Source organism: Chrysemys picta, chromosome 1 (assembly GCF_011386835.1).
Source record: "Chrysemys picta bellii isolate R12L10 chromosome 1, ASM1138683v2, whole genome shotgun sequence".
Taxonomy (NCBI): Eukaryota; Metazoa; Chordata; order Testudines; family Emydidae; genus Chrysemys; species Chrysemys picta.
Genome location: NC_088791.1, coordinates 54,607,979 through 54,630,537, shown reverse-complemented (window position 1 = coordinate 54,630,537; position 22,559 = coordinate 54,607,979). Strand labels below are relative to the sequence as shown.

Genomic DNA, 22,559 nt, shown 5'->3' with positions numbered 1-22,559 from the left:
TGATGGATATTACTGAAATGTAGTGAAGAGTTGGCAATCTGTTCAATAAAACATATGGGTTATATACACACAGGCCCTGTAAGTGCCATCTGTTTAGACACTACACTGCATGCATCCTTAGGCCCAGATCATGCAAACATTATCCGCTTGCTTAATTCTACTGCTGTGAATAGTCCCATTCATTTCAATAGATCTATTCACGGTAGAAAGGTTAAGCATGTGCGTAAGTGTTTGCATGATAAGGCCTTACTAGGTGTTCATTGGGGTCAATGCTAAAGAAAGCAGATCCTGGAGTGAATGACTAAACTTCCACTCACCTGGAATAGCTTGAGAATAAAGGGGCAGGGGATTAAATGGTTTTCAAGAAGCAGAAATCCTGTATATTTTTACATAAACAACAACATTTTTTTAAAACTGTAAAGTTAAAACTCTGGGAAATCTTTCCTTGTTGTGTTTAAAATGGATAAAATCATGCATTTTGGAGGTAAAAACACACTGTCAAGGACGAATATACAGCAGTTTTAAAAAGAGCAAACTTTGCGTTATATAGTATTCTCCCTACTGGGAAAATATTTCTGGTGAGGGAGGAAAGTTTCCCAAGAAAATATTTAAATAGTGCATTTTAGAATGCACATTTGGACAAAGAAGGACGCTACCACTATTTATTAAAAAAACATGACAGTAAGCTGACTTGCTTGAGTTCTTTTAGGGCTCTATCCTGATCCAACAAAAGACTTACACACGTTTACCTTTAAGCATATAAGTAGTCCCAAATCCATGGGGTTTACTCATGTGTTTAAAGTTAAGCATATGCTTAAGGGCTTTGCTGGATCAAGACCCGTGTATGCTGCTCAGCACTTTGAAGGATACAGTTCTTAATTTGACCCCCAAAACTTAAGAAAAATGCTCTAAATATACTGATAGGAAACTTTTCAATGTGATTTCCTAATGGCCAAAATCTGAGAGGTGCTCAGCATCTCAAACACCTGCAACTCCCACTAGAATCAATGAATTATTTGCATTAGCTTCCTCTCTCTTTTTTTCTAAGGACCATCTCCTCCCTCTGTTCCTTGCTTTCTGTATATTTATCTGCTTCCTATTCATTTAGTGTTGGTAAGGGTAATTACTACCCATCTAGGGACACATCTGGTTGTTATCACTGCAGTATCTGAGTGCCTCCATAGCATATCCATCTCTCTTCTTCTTTCTTCTCCACTGGTGAAAGGAATAGCTTGATTAGTCTACAGGTCATATAATAGCAACTCATGTAGGTTTACGGATAGCATATATCCGGAGACATATAACTTCACAATTCCTGTGGTAACCAACATTTGGTTCTAGAGCTGGCAAATGAGATGTTTCCCAGTCTGTGAACAAAACATTTTCATTTCATTACCAAATAATCCATCAGATAATAAGTGATTGTCAAACTCAAATTTGGGGATTAGGGAACACATGGGAGAATGGGGGAGTCAGTAATCTCAAAATTAGAAACTTTACATGAGGTTAGGTTATTAGTAATGTTGCATATTAATTGTACTGTGGTAGCACCTATGGGCCCCGATCATGCACTTGGCCCCTTGCTAGGTACTGTACAAACACACACAAAAGGGATGGCCTCTGCCTTAAAGAGTTTAGAATCTACAAACAAATAACAAATTACTGCACAGTAAATCAGGCTGTGAACCTAACACACACCAGCTTACCACAAAGTAACATCCAGTGTGGACGCTGCTGTTCACATGGGATGCTACTGTGCAGCAAGATGGTGTGCTGTTGATTCATACCTTGGCTTGATGTGCAGGAACTCGCTGTGTAGACATGCCCTAAGTGATATCATTTTCAAAGTCTGCAAAAATTGGAGGGTGGACTCATGTAAAGTTTAAATGTTATTTAAATGCTTATATGTTCCTCTTTCTTATAATGATCAACTTAAAAAGTATTAATCTATCAGTTTCAGATAGCAAAGGCCAAAGATATCCTAACAAAGTACACAGCTAGGCTGACCTTGAATGCTGATGTACATTGGTACAGGAGAAGAGGCATGGACATTACCACTCATCACTAAATCATCAGGCTCGGTTTTATGAATACACCCTAGAAATTACTTGATATTGAGAACTGGATCAGATACTGTATTCAAACTCACATGAAATATGACTTACCAGCATTAGAGAGGCTCATGGTCCGTACCAAGACAATTTGGAAAAGAGCCAAAAACGTACTCTGCCAGGCTCACAGGAAGATAAACAATGCTCTTTCATGTTTCCGAGCATTATGGTCATGAAAAACATCATGATTATTTATTCACTAGTACCATCAGTGCTGCACAAAGTACTCTTATCAGACAAAGCAGGGACATGGTGGAGGCCATAAATGGGTATATGTACATTCACCCACTTTCTATTTTTAGAGGCAAGTGTATCCCACCCCCCCTTTAGCAACTGTGAATGCCATATGGTATGGAAAAAAAGCTTAAATAATGTCGATTCAACTCCCCAGTTAACAGCATGTGTCTTTGAAGCTTTTGCCTTGGAAAAACTCAAGCGATATATAATGTAAGATCTGTATTTTATTTCTCTCATAACAGAGTGGGGAATGCTGCACTTCACAGTGGGGCCTCATTGGCTATTGTAGCATTGTGTCCGTGACCATGAAGGTCATGGACCTGGCACATCATAACACTGCTAGAAAGTTGCTATCAACTTCATGAATAACATATCAGCATAGGCTAATGAGGGTATGTCTACACTGCAGCCAGAGGTGTGGCTCCTAGCACAGTAGATAGACGTGCTAGCTCAAGCAATGGGAATATTGCAGCATAGGTGATGATACCAGCCAGCTGACTGAGTACAAGATTGCCCAACCCTGTGGGTTTGGGCGTGGGTGGCTAGTAAGTCCACACTGCTATTTTTAGTGTGGTAATTCAAGCAGAATCGGCACACATCTGTCTACCCAGGCTGGGAGGTACGCTCCCAGCTGCAGTGTAGACATACCCTGAGGGATTGGATGGATATTGGTTCCCAAGAACACTTCACCACTTGGACAGAAAGAACACCCATCAAAAAGTAGTCACCTTCTTCTGTACAAAGTGACTAGATTGTCTTGGGGCAGACAAATAGTATACTACTAGATTAAAGAAGATAAGAAAACTGCTATTATCTATGCCCATCTCCCAGCTAGATCACTGATTCACTATGGTATATCATGCAGATTTGTTTTCTTTTTCTAATTTAAAAGTTAAAAGTGAATTTAGTGCATATGAAAAGTATCAGCATCAGAACTCAAGTGTTACTTTTCTAAAGAACAGATGCAGAATAGGCACAGGACAGTATACATTTCTCCACAGTGATCCACTCTGCTTATGAATGAAAGAGTAACTTTAGTCCTTTGCTTCTCTTTTGAGACTGCCAACAAAGATGTCAATAAATACATGTTGTAATAGTTTGTAATTATATTGACACACATGCATAATGTCCATTAGAAAACTTAAGTTAAAATTTTCACAAGCACCCAAAGTACAGAGAACCTCAGCCTCATTTTCAAAAATGATTTTGGACCTATTGACTTTCAATGACACTTAGGAACTTAGGGCAAAGTTTTCAAAAACGCTTGAGCCGTAAAATCATCTTGCACAGGCCAAACAGCCATTAGAATGGCAAAAGGTTACAGTCAGTACTGACTCTCTGGGTCAGATCTGAACCAAAGTTGGGTATTTGCCTTGTATTGCAATAGAATGTCTGAGAGCATATGCTATTTTGAGTATTTTCATTAAAAAGGAATTAGTGTAGCATGTCGCATATCTTTTGGTTCCACAGATTCTCCTTTTAGCCAAACAGAACTGAGGGTTCATGAAGCACAGTAAAAACTAAAAAATGGCCATTAGGTTTTGGCACATGCTTTATTGGGAAACAGAGTAAAAGCTAGACCATTACTGAAATGGAAACCTAATCTACTAAACCCAAATTTATCAGATTGAGGCACAGCCACGAGTCACTGACCTGCTTGCTTGCGGTCAACTTGATGAAAAAGAAAAGCTTGAAATCACCTTTACAGTGGGGAGAGGTGAATCTGTACAGGAAGTTAGCCTATTTAGAAATGTTACCGGGGGCTTGGAGAGAGCCCAGATATGGGGAGAAGATGGGGACTCAAATATTGCTGACGATAGGCATGAAATATCTCTGACAGCGGGGCGGCCAATCATCACTCCACTCTTCACTGAGTGATTTGCTGCTCTCATTTGCCTTGCACCACTTAAAGTGCACTCTGAAAGGCGAACCTTCTTTATTATTGTCTGTCAGAGATGGATCAGAGATGGATCAGAGATGAAGCACTGAAATTAGCCATGGCTTTCTCATCAACTTCTATTTGCCAGACTGGATTCCAAGCACTGATTTACCTGAAAAATAAATGTTGCTCCCAACTGCTGGAGATGATCTCCACCTGTAAAGCAGCTGCATTGACTCTTGTCCACTTCTGCTCATCAAAGTAACTCCAGGCTTCCCACTGACAGTGTTTTGATGAGATTTTGAAATGAACTGCTATAGCAATTGTTTGTACCTTTCTGTTTTAACCTACCTTAAAGTCCTCAGCAGTTGTTTTAACACATTCATGTGCAGCATTAGTTTTGAATTACCAGAAATGAATGAGAAATATTTGGTGTATGCTAATAAATCATTAAAATAGACACGGTTCATCTCCATCACCACTACACATTCATACTCTCCCCCTTCACTGCTGCCATATTTCTTCCCAAACTGCATTATTTCCCCACTACCACGCCCACAACCCACATTATTTTTTGCCACCATCAATTCCCCCTTGACCCTTCACTTCCTCCTCCCTCTCCATGCAGGATCTTAATGACAACTTCCAGGAGAAGATTGATAAAATCTATCATGATCTCCCTTACTCCCCATCCTACTTCTCCCCTGTCCCCAAGACCTAGGTTTTTCACCTACTTTCCACCATCCATCTACCTCATCTATATCAGCCTCCCAATCTCTCTCCTTTTTAGTCATTCACTTTTGGCTTGCTCTCTTTAAAATGCAAACATGCTCTCGTCAGCTCCTTATTGTCAAGAAATCCTCCTGCTTCTTCAGATTCTTCCTCATTTCCTTTTTTCCTTCCCTTCTAAACTTATCAAATATGCCTTGTTCCTCAGTGTTTCTTTCAGTGAACTCTTCTCTACCCTCTTCCCTTTGTGGGAGTCCTCCTCTTCTCCCTTTACACTCCATTTGCAGAGTCTCACAAACAGGCCTGCCGACAGGAATTCTGGGCCGCAGGGCAGAACAGTCCAATTCTGGTCGCCATGCACGCACAAGCTGCACCCAGGTGGACGCGGTCCACCTGACATTTGGGTGGTGCTGCGCTTGCACTGGCTGGTGCCCAGCGAGCTGTCGGCTGCGCTGCTCAGCGCACTCTTCCATCATGGCCAGGTCTTCCACATGCCTGCCCGACAAGATTGCCAACTGTCTAACCGCACAAACCCAAAGACCCTTCCCCCACCCCTTCCCTGAGACCATGCCCGTCCCACCCCTTTTCTGAGGCTCCACCTCCTGCTCACTCCATCCCCCCTCCCTCCGTTGCTTAATCTTCCCCATCCTCACTCACTTTCACCAGGCTGGGGCAGAGGGTTGGGGTGCGGAAGGGGGTGAGGGATCAGGCTCTGGGAGGGAGTTTGAGTGCTGGGTGTGTGTGCAGGCTCTGGGAGAGAGTTTGGGTGCAAGAGGGGGTGTGGGGCGCAGGCTCTGGGAGGGAGTTTGGATGCAGGGGGGGGATCCGGGGCGCAGGCTCTGGGAGGGAGTTTGGATGCAGGAGGGGGTGCAGGGCGCAGGCTCTGGGAGGGAGTTTGGGTGCGGGATAGGATGCAGGGCACAGGCTCTGGGAGGGAGTTTGGATGCAGGAGGGGGTGCAGGCTCTGGGATGGGGCAGGGGATTGGGTTGCAGGAGGAGGTCAGGGGGTTGGCGCTTACCTCGGGTGGCTCCCGAAAGCGACCGACACACCCCTCTGGCAGTGGTTCCTAGGTGGGGGGCCCAGAGGCACTGCCCCCACAGCTCCCATTGGCCACAGTTCCTGGCCAATGGGAGCTGCGGAGTCAGTGTTCGGGGTAGGGGCAGCCGCGTGGAGACCCCTCCCCTGGGGCCCCAGGGACATGCCGGCCACTTCCGGGTACGGCACAGAGCGAGGGCAGGCAGGAAGCCTGCCTTAGCTCCACTGCACTGCTTTCAAACAAAAAACCTGAACACAAAAACCCAACACTCACTTAGCTACAGGAACTGATAATCACATTGACCCAAATGTTGATGTGGCTAAGGTGAAATGGCATAGGTAACATTACTGACTGGAGCTGACAGCCTTTCTGCAAGAAAAGCCCCAGGTTAAATGAAACCAATGAATGAATTACTCTCTGGCCCATCAATAGCTCTCATGTCTGAACTGAGCAAAAGCCATATAAAAAATCCTCCAATGCATACTACTTTATATTCAAGAATTCTTAATGCTTTGCCAGTCATTTAATTTGTTCTCCAGTGAACTATGACAGGGTAAAACGTGCACATCAACTGGAATGATTCCAACAAAGATCAAAAATATACTTGTGTTCCCATGACTAAACCAAATTACACTTCTGTAAGCTATGAAGTCCTTTCTGGAAGGACTGTATTAGAAGCAATGGATTGATATCATAATGCTTTTCAGCTTTTGTGACTCAGTAACAGTGCTTTGTGATCGACTTCCATAAATAACACAAACAGGGAAAAACCAAGACAATGTCCAGTATGGGAGGTAATACTGGCCCAGACCATGAACCTCTCCCTCCCATTGGCGAGCTGTTACTCACACAAGCAGCCCTATTAACTCGAAAGGAACTGCACATGAATAACTGTTTGCCAATAGCAGTAAGGGATTCACAGTCTGGCTCAATGTGAGCAGAAAATTTCTCATATTATTTCCACAAGGTACCTGAATTTTTCAAAATCTGCTTCAGCCAGCATTTTATAAGAGACACACATTATATATTCTGCTTCTTAGACACCAAAGGCTAAATCACATGGTCCATACATATGCAAAATGTCCCCTGAAAGGAATTTTGCCTACATTGGCTCTACAAAACTGAACTTTATTGTGTCATTATAAAAATGGCATTTGTTTAAGGTGGAATTAATGTTTGAAATGCACATTTAACTGTCTCGATGTCCTTTGTGTTTTGGGTGGTCGGAATAGGTGCTGGTTGTCATAATTCAAACCTGGATCTGAACTTTGTAATTGGCTGCTATAATTACAAAGGACTGAATTTCAGTTTTAAACACTCCCTAATTCTGAAGTGTTAGAAATCTAGATCCCTAAAATCTGAATTTTTATGGCAAGGGCCCAGTTCTAATTAGAGTACAGTTTTACTGCATACAATTTAATTAAAGTCAATATATGCCATATTAACACACTGTTATACAAGATACATAGCAGATACCACCATATGGCACTGCTGCTGAATGCTGATTATTTTATTTTATTTTTATTAAATGGCATCTGCATTACAGCAGTTCCAATCTTTTTAATCTCTCCTTCCATAGACATCTTTCCATTCTTCTAGTCATTTTGGTCACCTGGCCACAAACAGTTGTTTCTTATATTGATTTTATGTAAAACTTGATAAATCAAGGGGATTTACTAGATCAGACAGACCCAGAAACAAATGTAAGGTCCGGCTCTTTTTTTTTTTTTTTTTTGGATTAGTGCTTCAGTTATACTGTGAAACTCTTTCTTCCAGTTTCATTATCCACATTTAATAGCTCACCACATCTGCACAAATAAATTAAATCTGATACAAACACCAGTATTGACCTTGAAATGTGTGGCACTGAAAATAAGTTAATTCATTTAACTAAAATGAGAGGTCGTCTTACCTGCCAGGCAGAAGATGAAACATACTGTAACAAGATGACTGATTAAGAACCACATTTTCATCTTCTATTCAGAGATGATTATTTCAAAAGGAATTCTGCCTTGCAGCCCCAGTGTTCAGAGAACTAAAAATACCTGATAATAAAAAAGGAAACATAAAGAGTGAATAATTCTGATAAGACAATGTTCCTGTAGAGACTAGCACTACATTTAAGTCAGCTACATTTTCCATGTTTAATAGATAGAGAATAGATATATTTGTAAATTAAGGGTACTCTCAAATCTGCTAGACCAAATGTATGTTGACAAATGTATGTACATTTACAGAGCATCTTCCATCTAAGGATCTCAAAGCACTTTATAATCATTCATCTGAACTATTCAAAGTCTGGAAGAGTTAATGTAATAGTTTCTGCTTTGGCTCATCTTGCAAAACCAAACCCAGGGTTGGTTTGGATGTGGATGCTATTAGTATACACACTTTACAGCGTGGAGGTCTTTGAAAAAGGTTTCTGGTTTATAGCTAATGATATAAATCAAGATTCTGTCACCCTTACTCATGCTAAGTAGCACCTTACACTAAAAATAATCCCAGGGATTTCAGTGTCATTAACAGAAAAATGACCATGAAATGGTGGCACGCAATCTCTTTCAGAATGCATTTATTTTGCTTAGCATGTTGTAGTTGTTAGAGTTCTAATCTGTAGTTCACAAACTTGTGGAAAGACAATCTTAGTTTTTACTCTCTGGTTTAGTGGATTTTTTTAAAACCTTGAATAAGTAAATTATTTTATGTGATTTGAGCGATTTTATATTCTGTATGTGGTTGGGGGGCAAAGATTGCAGTGAACCCAGTAATGGATGTACACAGCTTCATTTGGATCCTTCCAGAGTTCAGACATAGTTTTCCAGAATTCTTTGCTTCTATATTTCATAGATTCATAGATTCTAGGACTGGAAGGGACCTCGAGAGGTCATCGAGTCCAGTCCCCTGCCCGCATGGCAGGACCAAATACTGTCTAGACCATCCCGGATAGACATTTATCTAACCTACTCTTAAATATCTCCAGAGATGGAGATTCCACAACCTCCCTAGGCAATTTATTCCAGTGTTTAACCACCCTGACTGTTAGGAATTTTTTCCTAATGTCCAACCTAGACTTCCCTTGCTGCAGTTTAAACCCATTGCTTCTGGTTCTATCCTTAGAGGCTAAGGTGAACAAGTTTTCTCCCTCCTCCTTATGACACCCTTTTAAATACCAGAAAACTGCTATCATGTCCCCTCTCAGTCTTCTCTTTTCCAAACTAAACAAACCCAATTCTTTCAGCCTTCCTTCATAGGTCATGTTCTCAAGACCTTTAATCATTCTTGTTGCTCTTCTCTGGACCCTTTCCAATTTCTCCACATCTTTTTTAAAATGCGGTGCCCAGAACTGGACACAATACTCCAGCTGAGGCCTAACCAGAGCAGAGTAGAGCGGAAGAATGACTTCTCGTGTCTTGCTCACAACACACCTGTTAATACATCCCAGAATCATGTTTGCTTTTTTTGCAACAGCATCACACTGTTGACTCATATTTAGCTTGTGGTCCACTATAACCCCTAGATCCCTTTCTGCCGTACTCCTTCCTAGACAGTCTCTTCCCATTCTGTATGTGTGAAACTGATTTTTCCTTCCTAAGTGGAGCACTTTGCATTTGTCTTTGTTAAACTTCATCCTGTTTACCTCAGCCCATTTCTCCAATTTGTCCAGATAATTTTGAATTATGACCCTGTCCTCCAAAGCAGTTGCAATCCCTCCCAGTTTGGTATCATCCGCAAACTTAATAAGCGTACTTTCTATGCCAATATCTAAGTCGTTGATGAAGATATTGAACAGCGCCGGTCCCAAAACAGACCCCTGCGGTACCCCACTCGTTATGCCTTTCCAGCAGGCTTGGGAACCATTAATAACAACTCTCTGAGTACGGTTATCCAGCCAGTTATGCACCCACCTTATAGTAGCCCCATCTAAATTGTATTTGCCTAGTTTATCGATAAGAATATCATGCGAGACTGTATCAAATGCCTTACTAAAGTCTAGGTATACCACATCCACAGCTTCACCCTTATCCACAAGTCTAGACCATCCCGGATAGACATTTATCTAACCTACTCTTAAATATCTCCAGAGATATTTGATATTATCCTATCAAAAAAAGCTATCAGATTGGTTTGACATGATTTGTTCTTCACAAATCCATGCTGGCTATTCCCTATCACCTTACCACCTTCCAAGTGTTTGCAGATGATTTCCTTAATTACTTGCTCCATTATCTTCCCTGGCACAGAAGTTAAACTAACTGGTCTGTAGTTTCCTGGGTTGTTTTTATTTCCCTTTTTATAGATGGGCACTATATTTGCCCTTTTCCAGTCCTTGTTTAGATTAGAATATTTTGCTAGCTTTTTCTTTTCTGCTGTCTGTTATCTATTTCTTTAGGCAGTGAATCATGGTGATTGAAGTATGTATTTTGTTTTGTTTAATGGGTTTCTTGCCCTGCATGTATAAAAGTATCCTTTACATCCTTCATATCTTGTTCACATTTCTCTTTTTTTTTGCTCATTGGTTCTGCTGTGTCACTAGTTTCTCTATGACCTGTGGGTAGGATATGATTTCCAATTCATCACTGAAGGAATATCTGCATATCCTACCCATGAGTGGACACCATCCATTTGGTTTACTCCTGCTCTTAGGTGGGGTGGTGGTTTTTTTTAGCCTTTGTGACTCTATTTCATTATACAAATATGGTACATTTGAATTCCTTTTACTAAAGATTAAAAACTTCACATAGTGTCTTCTAGACCCTTTTTTCTTTGGATCCCAATGCATATTTATATATTGGCTAACACAGGCATCATGAAACCTCTCTTTTCTCAGTTCCAAAAATGTTTTCTACCAGCTTGCTTTGTCATGCGCTGGTGATTCTGATTATATCTACTGGCTTGCATAGAGACTATTTAGCCACATTACTCCCACTGAAATCAATGAAAACTAAATATCTTTGAGGATCTGGGCACATGGCTCTGTTGAAATTTTTACTCTACTATTTCTTTTTAAAAACAAATGCCTTTGATCCTACCTGCTTACTCTCTCTCAGTTTCACTTACTCTCTCTCAGTTTCACTTCCTCCTTCACCTCATTTGTCCTAGTGTGCACTTTCATGCGACTTATCTGGGCAATTGATGATTCATTATCAAAACACCTTTCATCAAGTAGCCCAGAACGGATGTGAACAGTCAGAAAGGAGAAGCAGCAGGCTGATAAATATTTTCAATTCTACTCAAAAATCATGGAGGTTGCTGGGAAAAGAAAACAAAAACACTACAGAGGTAGGATTCTGTAATACCCAGAAATATAGGCCTTTGAACTTTAAATCAGATAGATTTAAAGCTATATTCTGGAACGAATGTCATTTGGATTAATGGGGATTCTGTTGTTTCTGAGATCCCACAGTGTTCTTGTCAGGTCCAGCTCAATGCCACCCTACCTTTGGGTCCCTCTCTAAGGAACTGTAACTCTTTCTCCTCGCCACTAGGGTCTGCTGTTGTAGCTGCTATGAAGGTCCTTTCCTCCTCCCCAACTGCATCTTATGGCTCCTTGCTTTTTCTCTGCGGCGCTAGCCAGGAGGTAGCAACTACCAGGACCAGCTGCCTCACTCATTTACCCACCCATCATCATCATCATCATCATCATAGGCAGCAGCTTCAGACCTTCAAGAGGTAATAGAGAGAGACCAGAGAATGCAGAAATGGCAGTAGGAGAGAAGAACAGTTGTTATCTTCCCTCTGCACACCCTGCCGAAAGATGGAGAGGGATGCTAGCAGGCCTGGTGGGGGTGCCTCACTTTAGAATCCTTATCGGAACTAATCACGAATGCCAGACCTCTAGGGATCTCCTCCCATTGGTCTTCCATGCAACTTTGCACCCATGCCGATGGTGGGGTTTATAAAAAAAAACCTCTATAAAGCCACATAATATTCATTCATTGTATGGAAACATGGTATGCAGTGTCCCAATGCAATCTATACAGGGCAGAGAATGACAGATTCGGTGGGTTTGCTCTTTTTCAGTCTGGTAGATGAAATCTTTAACAGCAGCCTAAAAACTGTTTTAGCTGTCAGAGCCTGTTAATTATGTTATTCAAATTAAAAAACAGCTAAAGTTCAGCAGAATATACATACAACTATAGGGCAGTCCAAAGAACCCTGGCTTATTTGAGCCCCAAGTAAAAAATTCTTAGTTAGTAAAAATGTATCTGTATATGTACTCTAGGTGAATGTGCTAATCTACGTGGAATACTTTTCCACTAAAAATCTTTCCCTCCTGCCTTTATCATAGCACTAAAGCTTCTTTACAGTCCAGCGCTACTGTCTGTTTTGCCTGGAATGCATAATTAAAAAGAATTCTCTTTTAGAAAATCAGAAAATATTAACATACAGCATAATCCACTGAACAGTATGGCAATGCAAGAGGACAAGAGCAGGAATTTGAAGTGTTTTAATAGACCCACTACGTCATAGCAACCATCACTGAATTCTAAAACCAGTACCAGGAAGTGGGTTCTCTGCTCCTCTTTCTCCCCTTCCAGGAGAGAGATGCTGCCAGTTATTCAAAACATTTCCAAAGGGCCGAACATTTCCTGACTATGAAGCTAATCATTTTATGAGGTTGTTTATTCATTTCCTATTGCCTGACATGAGTTACATGGATAGTTATTGCAAAATGATGTACATAATTAAATAACAAACAGTAATTCCACTGGGAATAATGGTAACTATATGTTACTCTTGTTAACGTTACCAGGTCATCACCTAATAACTGTATTTGAATATAATAAAGCAATGGGTTAAAGAGCATTAACAGTAAGACTATGTCATCTATATGAAATTAGAGGCACTATTGCTGATGCAAGGCCTTTCCGTCCTCTCCCTTTGTATTGATCTTTGCGGAAATTATGACCAATTTTGAAAAGCTCTTCTCTCCCCTACCTCCTCAGAAATTAGGGTTAATGGAAGTTGTGGTTGTAAGTCCCCATGCTGTAAATCCCCAAGCATATTCAGCTGTGAGTATAGAAAGACACCCTGCCAAGATATAAAAATCTTCCTTTACTTGCAATTATTTCAGCTGAGCGAGAATGGCATATACACTACGTCTAACCTGATTCATCTTGACTTATGGAAGAGAAGTGAGGCATTCTGATATATTTCTCTGGATCAAGTCAGTAGTACTGCCTGCTATTAAATGAGACAGTGCACAGGTTACTTTTTATAGGACTAGGATAGTATGACTGAGCATGATGTTGCTACCCAGCTGCCCAAGCAGCCGTTCAAACTGATCTAAGACAGCAGCCCTCTCAGAAGAGACAGGATTGTGGAGGCACTGCTCATGCATCATGTCTATTATTTAATTAAGGATTAAAAGATTCTCTCTCTTGAAGCTCTGCACCTTTTTCTCTTTGGAGTAAGAGGCATACCGTATCATAAGTGAAAAGTGTTCCCCATCAAAAGGGCTTGCTTTACTTTCCTATACATGCTGAGAATGACTACCTGGCCAGATAGATTTCCTTTTTCTATATATCTTTTACTAGCATGTATTTTTTTCAATGACATATAATTCTGGCAAATTAATAAAAGATTTTAAAACACATGTTGAAAACAGCAAATGCTTGCCTGCCTCAGTGTCAGATTCCATTGTTATTTAATTATTTAATTCAATGGATGTAATACTAAAGCATTTATTTCCCTTTTGACAATTTTGTTTTTCCCTACATGATCCAGCCACAATTGCAGTCCCCACACTCTTCTAAATATAGGAGAACTGATCCTTCTGGGCTCCCTGAAACTCCTGGCACCCTAAAGAGGTGGAGAGAAATTGAGGCACTGGCGCTGCTCTCCCCCCCACACATACACTAGCCAGAGGAGCTGGCTAGCTGCACACTAGAGTTTATGCTGCACCTTGCACAGTACGGACACTGTAACTCACTAATGCTCAATGCCTCCCAGAATTGCTCCAGAGTGCTGCAGCTCCTGACAACCCCTCCTCGGGACTGTCAACTGCACACCTTTTAGAGCCTAACTAAGTGGCACAGGACTCTTGTGGCTTTGCACTTTTGAACAAACTCAGTATTTCACATCATTTACCTAGTTATTTGAATATCAAACACACACACACACAAATACACAAACACACACAGAGGAAAATAAAGATAACAGACAAGGGAAGGGAGGACTACAGTTAAAACAAAGATCATGTGCGGCAGAAAATAGTGCAAATGAATCTTATACTTTCTGAGCCTTCTAAATTTGAGACCAACGTAGGGAAAGAACGGGGGAATAGTCAGCATAATGATGGCAGCCAGCAGCCAAAAAGATGGCATCTGGAAGCAGATTATAAAGATTCTTAGCGCACTGGAAGTGGGATGGTGTTCCAGCTGGGGGGGAGGGGAGGGGCGGGGGGAAGGAAAAGCATGAAAGTGAGAGGAGGAGGAGAAAAAGGAAGCAACAAAGCAAGAAGTGTGGAACACCAAAATGAGGAGAAGGAGCTTGAACTTTTTAAAGCAGGAGACCAGAAGCCAGTGAAAAGACTGAAGGAGCGGGGGTGGAATAGAGAGAGCAGCAGTGGAGGACGGTTATTTTATTTGTAGCACGTTGGACAGTCTGGAGAGAGGGAAAGGAAAATTCTGGAAAGCCAGGGAGGGGAAAGCTTCAGTAGCTCCAGTGGAGACAGAGAGGAAGGAACAGATTTTAGTAATGTTACAGGAAGAAGAAACAAGTCTTGATGAGAGCCTGGATGTGAGGAGAGAAGGGAAAGAGAGGGTTGTAAAATAATCCCCAGGTTGTGAGCTGGAGTGATAGAAACAGGGCCGGCTCCAGGCACCAGCTAAAGAAGAAGGTGTTTGGGGCGACCAATACCAAGGGGCGGCACTCTGGCCGCTATTGGGGCGGCATGTCCGGGTCTTCAGCAGCGGGTCCCTCAGTCCCTCTTGGAGCAAAGGATTTGCCGCCAAATTGCCGCCGAAGAGTGGAGCGGTGCAATCACGCTGCTGTGGCTTTTTTTTTTTTTTTTTGCCACTTGGGGCGTCAGAAAACCTGGAGCCGGCCCTGGATAGAAAGGATAGTGGAGTTGTCTGTTTATGCCAGTTTCCATACCAGGACCTATCTGGGACTCCCTCCTGTCTATCTGTCCCGATTCTGCAATATGGGAAAGACAGAGTGGTCAAATTCCTGTGACACCAGTTCATCACTCCCAGGCTGAAAACCCCCAGTCTATGGTGATGGAGTGAGTGGGGAGGGAAGTGTGTTTAGAAGGAGTTGCAGTTTTGCCATATTTAGCCAGCAGAGGTGAATCAAGTCCCTTATTATTACAGTGTACTAGCCTATTACTACAATTATACACATTTATGCTTTGAAAATGGTTAGAGAATGGAGGATCCACCAAGATTACATTATAAATAGATACAATAATCTAGAAAAAATCTTTAGTTCTCCACCTTTTCTCAAAACATGAATATGCATAATTACAACAATTCACTAGCAAATTATCACAGTGGCAAGTTCTAATCAAAGCTTTTTAAGAATGGCATGTTACTTCAACACAGTGTTTTGTATTTGTTTTTATTTTAGCCTCTTGTGATTTTGGTAAGCATTTAATTGCTCATTTTCTAGCTCTGCTTTGAAGAGTTAGCAGTTTTCATTACTTAAACTGACTCACTTTTCATAAATCTTATCAGCTACTACAGCACCTAGAATTACCAATTACTTTTTTTTTAATGTAATGAAACTAATGACGTATATTGCATACTATCTGGCATCTCTCTCTGTCCTCCCTTCATTTGTGGCTTTAGCAATTCTATTGTGCAACTAAATCAACACGTCTTCAAGCACAGCGTTGAGCAATGGGTGGCACTCAAGGTCTATACAGTAGCAAAATAACATTGGCTGGTGCACGGGGGTGAAGAACTAAGGCTCAGCTCCTAAACGACCTGCTCTGGGGTGGGACAATACAGAGCACACAGATCCTCTTTGCTCCTGTGCACCAGTCCCAGACCCAAGGACTGAGTAGCAAGTGCAGGGGAGCAAGGAAGGTTCGTATTTCCTGAATAGCTGGTAATTCAGTTCACAATCTTGCATTTAATTGTTTAGTATTTAATTGACTTTATACATCAGTCAGTTGTCAATGATACTATAAAATGTCTCTAATTTAAATGGATTTCCATTTACTGTATGTACACACACACACTCACTCTTAAGGAACTAAAACCCCCAAATGATATTGCTAAGTGAAATTCACTAGGATGGCTGTGTGATACGCTGTACATATGCAGTGATATGACTAATTCTGTAATATTCCGCTAGTGGTTTTACTACAATACAAAAATAGTTGAAAAAACCTATTGAAATACGGACCACTTTTCTTTTCTAATTATTTTTAGGATAAAAGGCAGACTTTTAATTTTTTAAGTAAAGACACAAGATACTTTTGTTTGTGTTTAGTTGGGAAAGGGTGAAGGTGAGGAAGATGGGATCGAGTTAATGCTACAGCATGACAGATGATGCACTCTTGTTTGTACTTAATTACATGACAATTAAATGAATTGTACAGTGTAACACAGAGCTATCCTAGTAAATTTCACTAAGCAATATCTTTTGGGGGTTTTAGTTCTGTAAATAAATATTTTACACACACACTCTTAAATATACTGTGGAATTCCATTTGGACAATAGACATTCTATAGTATCATTGGCATCTGCTTATTGTCTAGAGCAAGAGAAAGGCGTAGGAAAGTGCAGGTCCTCTGCTTAGTGGGGAAGGAGAGCTAATAAGTGATGACATCAAGAAGGCTGAGGTGTTCAATATCTATTTTGCTTCAGTCTCCACCAAAAAAGTTAGTTATGACCAGATGATTCACACATTTATTAACAACAAGGGAAAAGGATCACAAGAGAAAATAGGAAAAGAACAGGTTAAAGAATATTTAGATGTATTCAAGTTGGCAGGATGTGATGAAATTCATCCTAGGATACTTAAGGAACTAGCTGAAGCAATCTCAGAACCATTAATGATTATCTTCGAGAACTCACAGAGGATGGGTGCTTTCCCAGAGGGCTGGAGAAGGGCAAACCTAGTATCTATCTTTAAAAAGGGAAACAAAGAGGACCAGGGGAATTACAGGCCAGTTATCCTAACTTCGATACCTGGAAGGATACTGGAACAAATATTAGACAATCAGTTTGTAAGCACCTAGAGGATAATAGGGTTATAAGTTACAGCCAGCATGGATTTGTCAAGAACAAATCATGCCAAACCAACCTAAATTCCTTCTTTGACAGGATTATTGGATTAATGGATAAGGGAAGCTGTAGACATGATATATCTGGATTTTAGTCAGGCTTTTGAGACAGTCCTGCATGATGTTCTCATAAGCAAATTAGGGAATTGTGGTCTAAATTAAATTACTATAAAGTATATGCACAACTGATTGAAAGACCATACTCAAAGAGTAGTTATTAATCATTACTGTCAAACTGGGAGGACATTTCCCTGAACACAGTTGACATTTCCCTCAAACAACAGGAGGCAGTTTCCGTGTTCAGAAATCTAAGTCTGCTTTCCAGTCAGACCTGTGCCACAAGGAGCTCTATCTCTGCTCTCTCAGAGCCATGGTACCAATGCTTCTCTCACTATCTACTCACTTCCTGGTCACTTTCTGCTTCTGATACACACAACTCCAGCCATCAATGTCCCAGCCCCTACATTTGCAATCAATGCCCTGTTTTATTCTCCCTGAGTTAGTTCTTGCTCAGGCCTTCCTATATGGCCCAGTGCTTGGGTGGTGGCTTCTATTGTTTTAGCAATCTTACTCAATAAAGGTGCTTAATTGCTTTTTTCATTTAGCTTGAATGAAAGGAGGCCCATGACCTTCCATCCTGACTGTGATTGCCAATAGGTCACAGATGCATTTTCTGGCAGCCAGCATCACTCTCCAGCACAATATGTAATAGTACAACAAACAGCAACTAGTTGAAATGAACAGTTTTTGAACAACTTAAAATCTGGAAATTATCTAAATTCTTTGGCAATTTTAAATTCAGAGAAAATCAGGATCAGTTCATAAATGCCGTGCTAACCCCCAAAAGGTCTAAACGCATAATATTAATAACTAACTAGCAAACACAGTGGCCTGTGTGCTTCAACAGCGGTTTTGTCTGAATATGGGAATTTTGACTTAGTAAATATTTCAACATTTTGTCCACTGGAATTGCATGTATCCAGCACTTCAAGATTTAGCTCAGCAAAACTAATTGTGCACCAACATATCTCCCTTATTCTCATTCAGCAATAACTCTTTAAAAAAGTAGGGATTTGGCAGTAAGTCGTTTTTGATATTTCAATTCTCTTTAATCAGTACAGTAGTTTTGTGGAGATTCTGCAGCCCAGTGTACACTTCCCATTAATCTATAGATTGATATTAACATATTCCCAGAGTGCAACAAGGTAGGTCCTGTTTTCCAAGCAAGTACAATTTACTTGTTTACTGGTTCTCACCCTCTTTCCTTATGTAACTCTCTAGTGGCACCTGCAATGGCATCTTAAGTAGAATCAGCACTGTAGCAGGATGATGACACCACATCATATGCTGCCTCAGAATTACCTTTTTTTTCTCTCCCTCTCTCTCACCTTCTCTGGAAATTGCAATTTCTCTCCCTGGAGTAACCACAGAAAAGATTAATCCCTTCTTTACTCATGCTCACAGCCAAGTACTTGTAAGCAATAGGTTCTACAGCTTAAAAGTCTTTGTATTGACAAACAGAAACACATTCTATTGTGTTTTGTTGTAAATTATAATGATTGACACTGTATAATCAAAATGTAACTCTGCTGGTTTTGGAGGTCCAGTTTCCACTACAGTATCTTTAAACATGCCACTTTCTCTAACAGGAAATATATATACTAGTCTCTGACGTTTTACCTTCATGTTTCCGTTATGGTTAGCATGTCAAAGAACACAGACCTCTAGCAATAGCAGCCTTTTCTGTCAGTTTCCTTGTGTTTTTGTTTGGTTGGTTGGTTTTTTTTTTTTGCTTTTCTGTTAAGCTTCTTATATAATTAAATGAAGTATTATGGGATTTTCTTTGCCTTGTCTGGTATCTAATAGAAAAGTCAAAATAGAAGTATGATTTTCCATTTTGACTTTTTGTAATCCCCTCCTTTCCCAGATATGTTAACTGACCAGTAAGAGGTCTTATTTTTCTTAATTGCATTGTGAGCCTCCTTGTGTATTGACATTAGTCTATTCCTCCCCTCCCCCATTGCTTTTTATGGCATTGCATCTTTCTTATTACTACAGTTAATTATTGCACTGTGATAAAGGGTCAGTTAGTATTTCAATTATAAACTCTTATTTTTGCACAAGAAAGGTTAATATGCTAGGCAATTCATAATGCATGGTATGTACAAGATATTGACCTAAATGTTAATTGTTAAAAGAGCAACATCATTTTTCTTGAATCATGGAGCTGCAAAAAAGAATGCTTTTACAGGCTTTCAGATAATGAAAAGTGTTTCTTAGATGTACTTAAACACTGTGTTTAATCATCACTGTGGGAGCAAGTGGGCTGAAAACCAGTCCTCTAAGTCCTCTATTCACATGGGTTGCTCTATCAACAACAGGCTGTTTTTTCTTCTTTGGGTAATAAATAACACCAAGATCACACACTTCTCAGTAGTTAACAGCTATACTTACATGCCCTAAAGTCCTCTTTAGTGAATATTCTGTTTGTCTGCCTCTTAGTTAACAGTTTTAACAAACAAACAACTGAAAAGATCAAATAGTCTTTTTGTCAAACACTACAAAAATCCTTTCCAGGCAAAAGAGCATATTGCTGCATTTTCTTTCGCGAACATATACAATTTCATGTCAAGTAATTTCCATTTTTCTTTCCCCTCCTTTAGCATTAACATAAACATTAGCGCACCCAACAACAACAAAGTCCAAGTCATTTCACTCTGGTTCTAAGACACTCAAATTTCACTCAGAACATAGATTCCAAACTCCAAAATATTTAAGACTCAAATTAAAAAAGAAAACAAGAACATGGAAGGGAAAAACAAAATAAAAAACAAAAAGAAATATTCACTTTTAAAAATTGGACATTTTTTCAATACAGGTAATCTTTTATTTTTTCTTCACACTATCTGTTTACAAACTGCAAACAGATTAACTTTCCCAGGAAATTTGAGGGATATGAAAATGTCTCATCACTCGTTTACTACTGTCTACACTTGGACGTCTGACTCAATTCATAGACTCATAGACTCATAGACTTTAAGGTCAGAAGGGACCATTATGATCATCTGGTCTGACCCCCTGCACGCTGCAGGCCATAAAACCGTCCCTGCCCCTTCCCTGGACTCTGCTGCTGAAGTCCCCAATCCTGTTATTAGTGACCTCAATCGGCAGAGACCCTCCTGCTAGAGATCCCTGCCCCATGCTGCGGAGGAAGGCGAAAAACCTCCAGAGGCTCAGCCAATCTGCCCTGGAGGAAAATTCCTTCCCGACCCCAAATATGGCGATCAGTAAGACCCCGAGCATATAGGCAAGAGTCTCCATCCTGACCCCTTTTAACCATTATGCTATTTACCTACCATTGCTTGGTTTTCCTTGACAACTATGTTTTACCATTAAACCATTCCCTCCATAAACTTATCTAACTTAATCTTAAAGCCAGACAAATCCCTCGCCCCCACCGTTTCCCTCGGAAGGCCGTTCCAATATTTCACCCCTCTAACGGTCAGAAACCTTCGTCTAATTTCAAGCCTGAACTTCCCCACGGCCAGTTTATATCCATTCGTTCTCGTATCCACGTTAGTACTAAGCTGGAATAATTCATCTCCCTCCCTTGTATTAATCCCTCTAATATATTTAAAGATAGCAATCATATCCCCCCTCAGCCTTCGCTTTGTCAGACTAAACAACCCAAGCTCCTCTAGTCTCCTTTCATACGTCAGGTTTTCCATTCCTCTGATCATCCTAGTGGCCCTTCTCTGCACCCGTTCCAGTTTAAGTTCATCTTTTTTAAACATGGGAGACCAGAACTGCACACAGTACTCCAAATGAGGTCTCACCAGCGCCTTGTACAACGGAAGCAGGACCTCCTTATCCCTACTAGATATACCTCGCCTAATGCATCCCAAGACCGCATTGGCTTTTTTCACCGCCACGTCACACTGTCGACTCATAGTCATCCTGCGGTCTACAAGTACCCCTAGGTCCTTCTCCTCTTCCGTTACTTCTAACCAATGCGTCCCCATCTTGTAACTAAAATTGTTATTGGTCATCCCCAAATGCATCACCTTACACTTTTCACTATTAAATTTCATCCTATTTCTGACACTCCAATTCACAAGCTCATTCAAGTCTCCCTGCAGGATATCCCTATCCTCTTCCGAATTTACAACGCCTCCCACCTTCGTATCATCCGCAAACTTTACCAGCCTACTCCTGCAATCGGTTCCGAGGTCAGTTATAAATAGATTAAATAAAATGGGTCCCAAAACCGAACCTTGGGGAACTCCACTGGTAACCTCCAACCTGACAGTTCACCCTTCAATACGACCCGCTGCATTCTCCCCAATTATTGTTTCAAAAAAGAAATCAGCACAACATTGTTTTGGTGGATTTATTTTGGTTTTTTTTTATATAATCATTTGACCTAAAAAATTAAGTAGACTCATAGACTTTAAGGTCAGAAGTGACCATCATGATCATCTAGTCTGAAAGTATAGTATAAAATTTCCATTTCTGAGAAATATTAAAACAAAGATTTGTAAGCTTAAATTGGATATGAATGAGTTTCTTTCCAACACTGAACATTTATTTTCTGTCTGCTTTCACTTTCCTCAAGTTTAGTAACATGTACTGGTTGAAATAGAGACTTGGGAACTATTCAGATAAATTAGATGATTTGCAATATATAAAGTAAGTAAATATTTTTAAAACATTTCCAAAATGAAGTGTTTTAAGTAAGTTCATACTAGATTTACTTCTACCTATGAAAAGTTAGCTATTTATTCTTATAGTCTCAGAACCAGGACATGCCATAACACTTTTTTTATTGTACATCTGAAGACAAGCTCAGTGGGGGATTTCATTTTCGAACTGCACGTTTCCTAGCAACTCTCTTTAAACCAGAGTGGCTTTTTTTACATCAATCACTCGCATCTGTTGAGAATGAGAATGAAAGAGAAACATCTCTTTCATCCTGTGAATAACCAATATAAATTAGACTAGCAGGCAGCTGCAAACAGGAGAAAAAAGGAAAAAATCAATTCAATGTTTACTAGAATTCTCTAGTTGATTTTGGAGTAATATGTTATTTGTGCCTTTCAGTTTTAAAGTTTAAGAAACAAATTCACATTTCCAAGTAGCTGTTTTTAAGATACATGCTAATTTTTAAGGATTTGAGTTGTCATGAGGCGGAATATTGAAAATAATCAGACTGTTTAAAATATTTTGAATTCAGATATGATGGAAATAATCTCTATATATACAGTATTGAAGATTAATATTCATGTATGCTTAATCATTAATTAGACTTTGTTGTACTCTGAACATT

General features: G+C 40.2%; 1 protein-coding gene across 5 annotated transcripts in view; it reads right to left on the bottom strand.

The window, feature by feature from the left end:
• Positions 1 to 22,559, bottom strand: part of CNTN1 (contactin 1) — a 447,411-nt gene that overhangs the window by 172,768 nt on the left and 252,084 nt on the right. For all 5 annotated transcript variants that reach the window (XM_008162506.4, XM_024100601.3, XM_065557068.1 and 2 more), the window contains one exon: positions 7,906 to 8,038. In XM_008162506.4, the coding sequence (XP_008160728.3) occupies positions 7,906 to 7,966 (61 nt within the window). In that variant the 5' untranslated portion in view covers positions 7,967 to 8,038. The remainder of the gene's footprint in view (positions 1 to 7,905; positions 8,039 to 22,559) is intronic.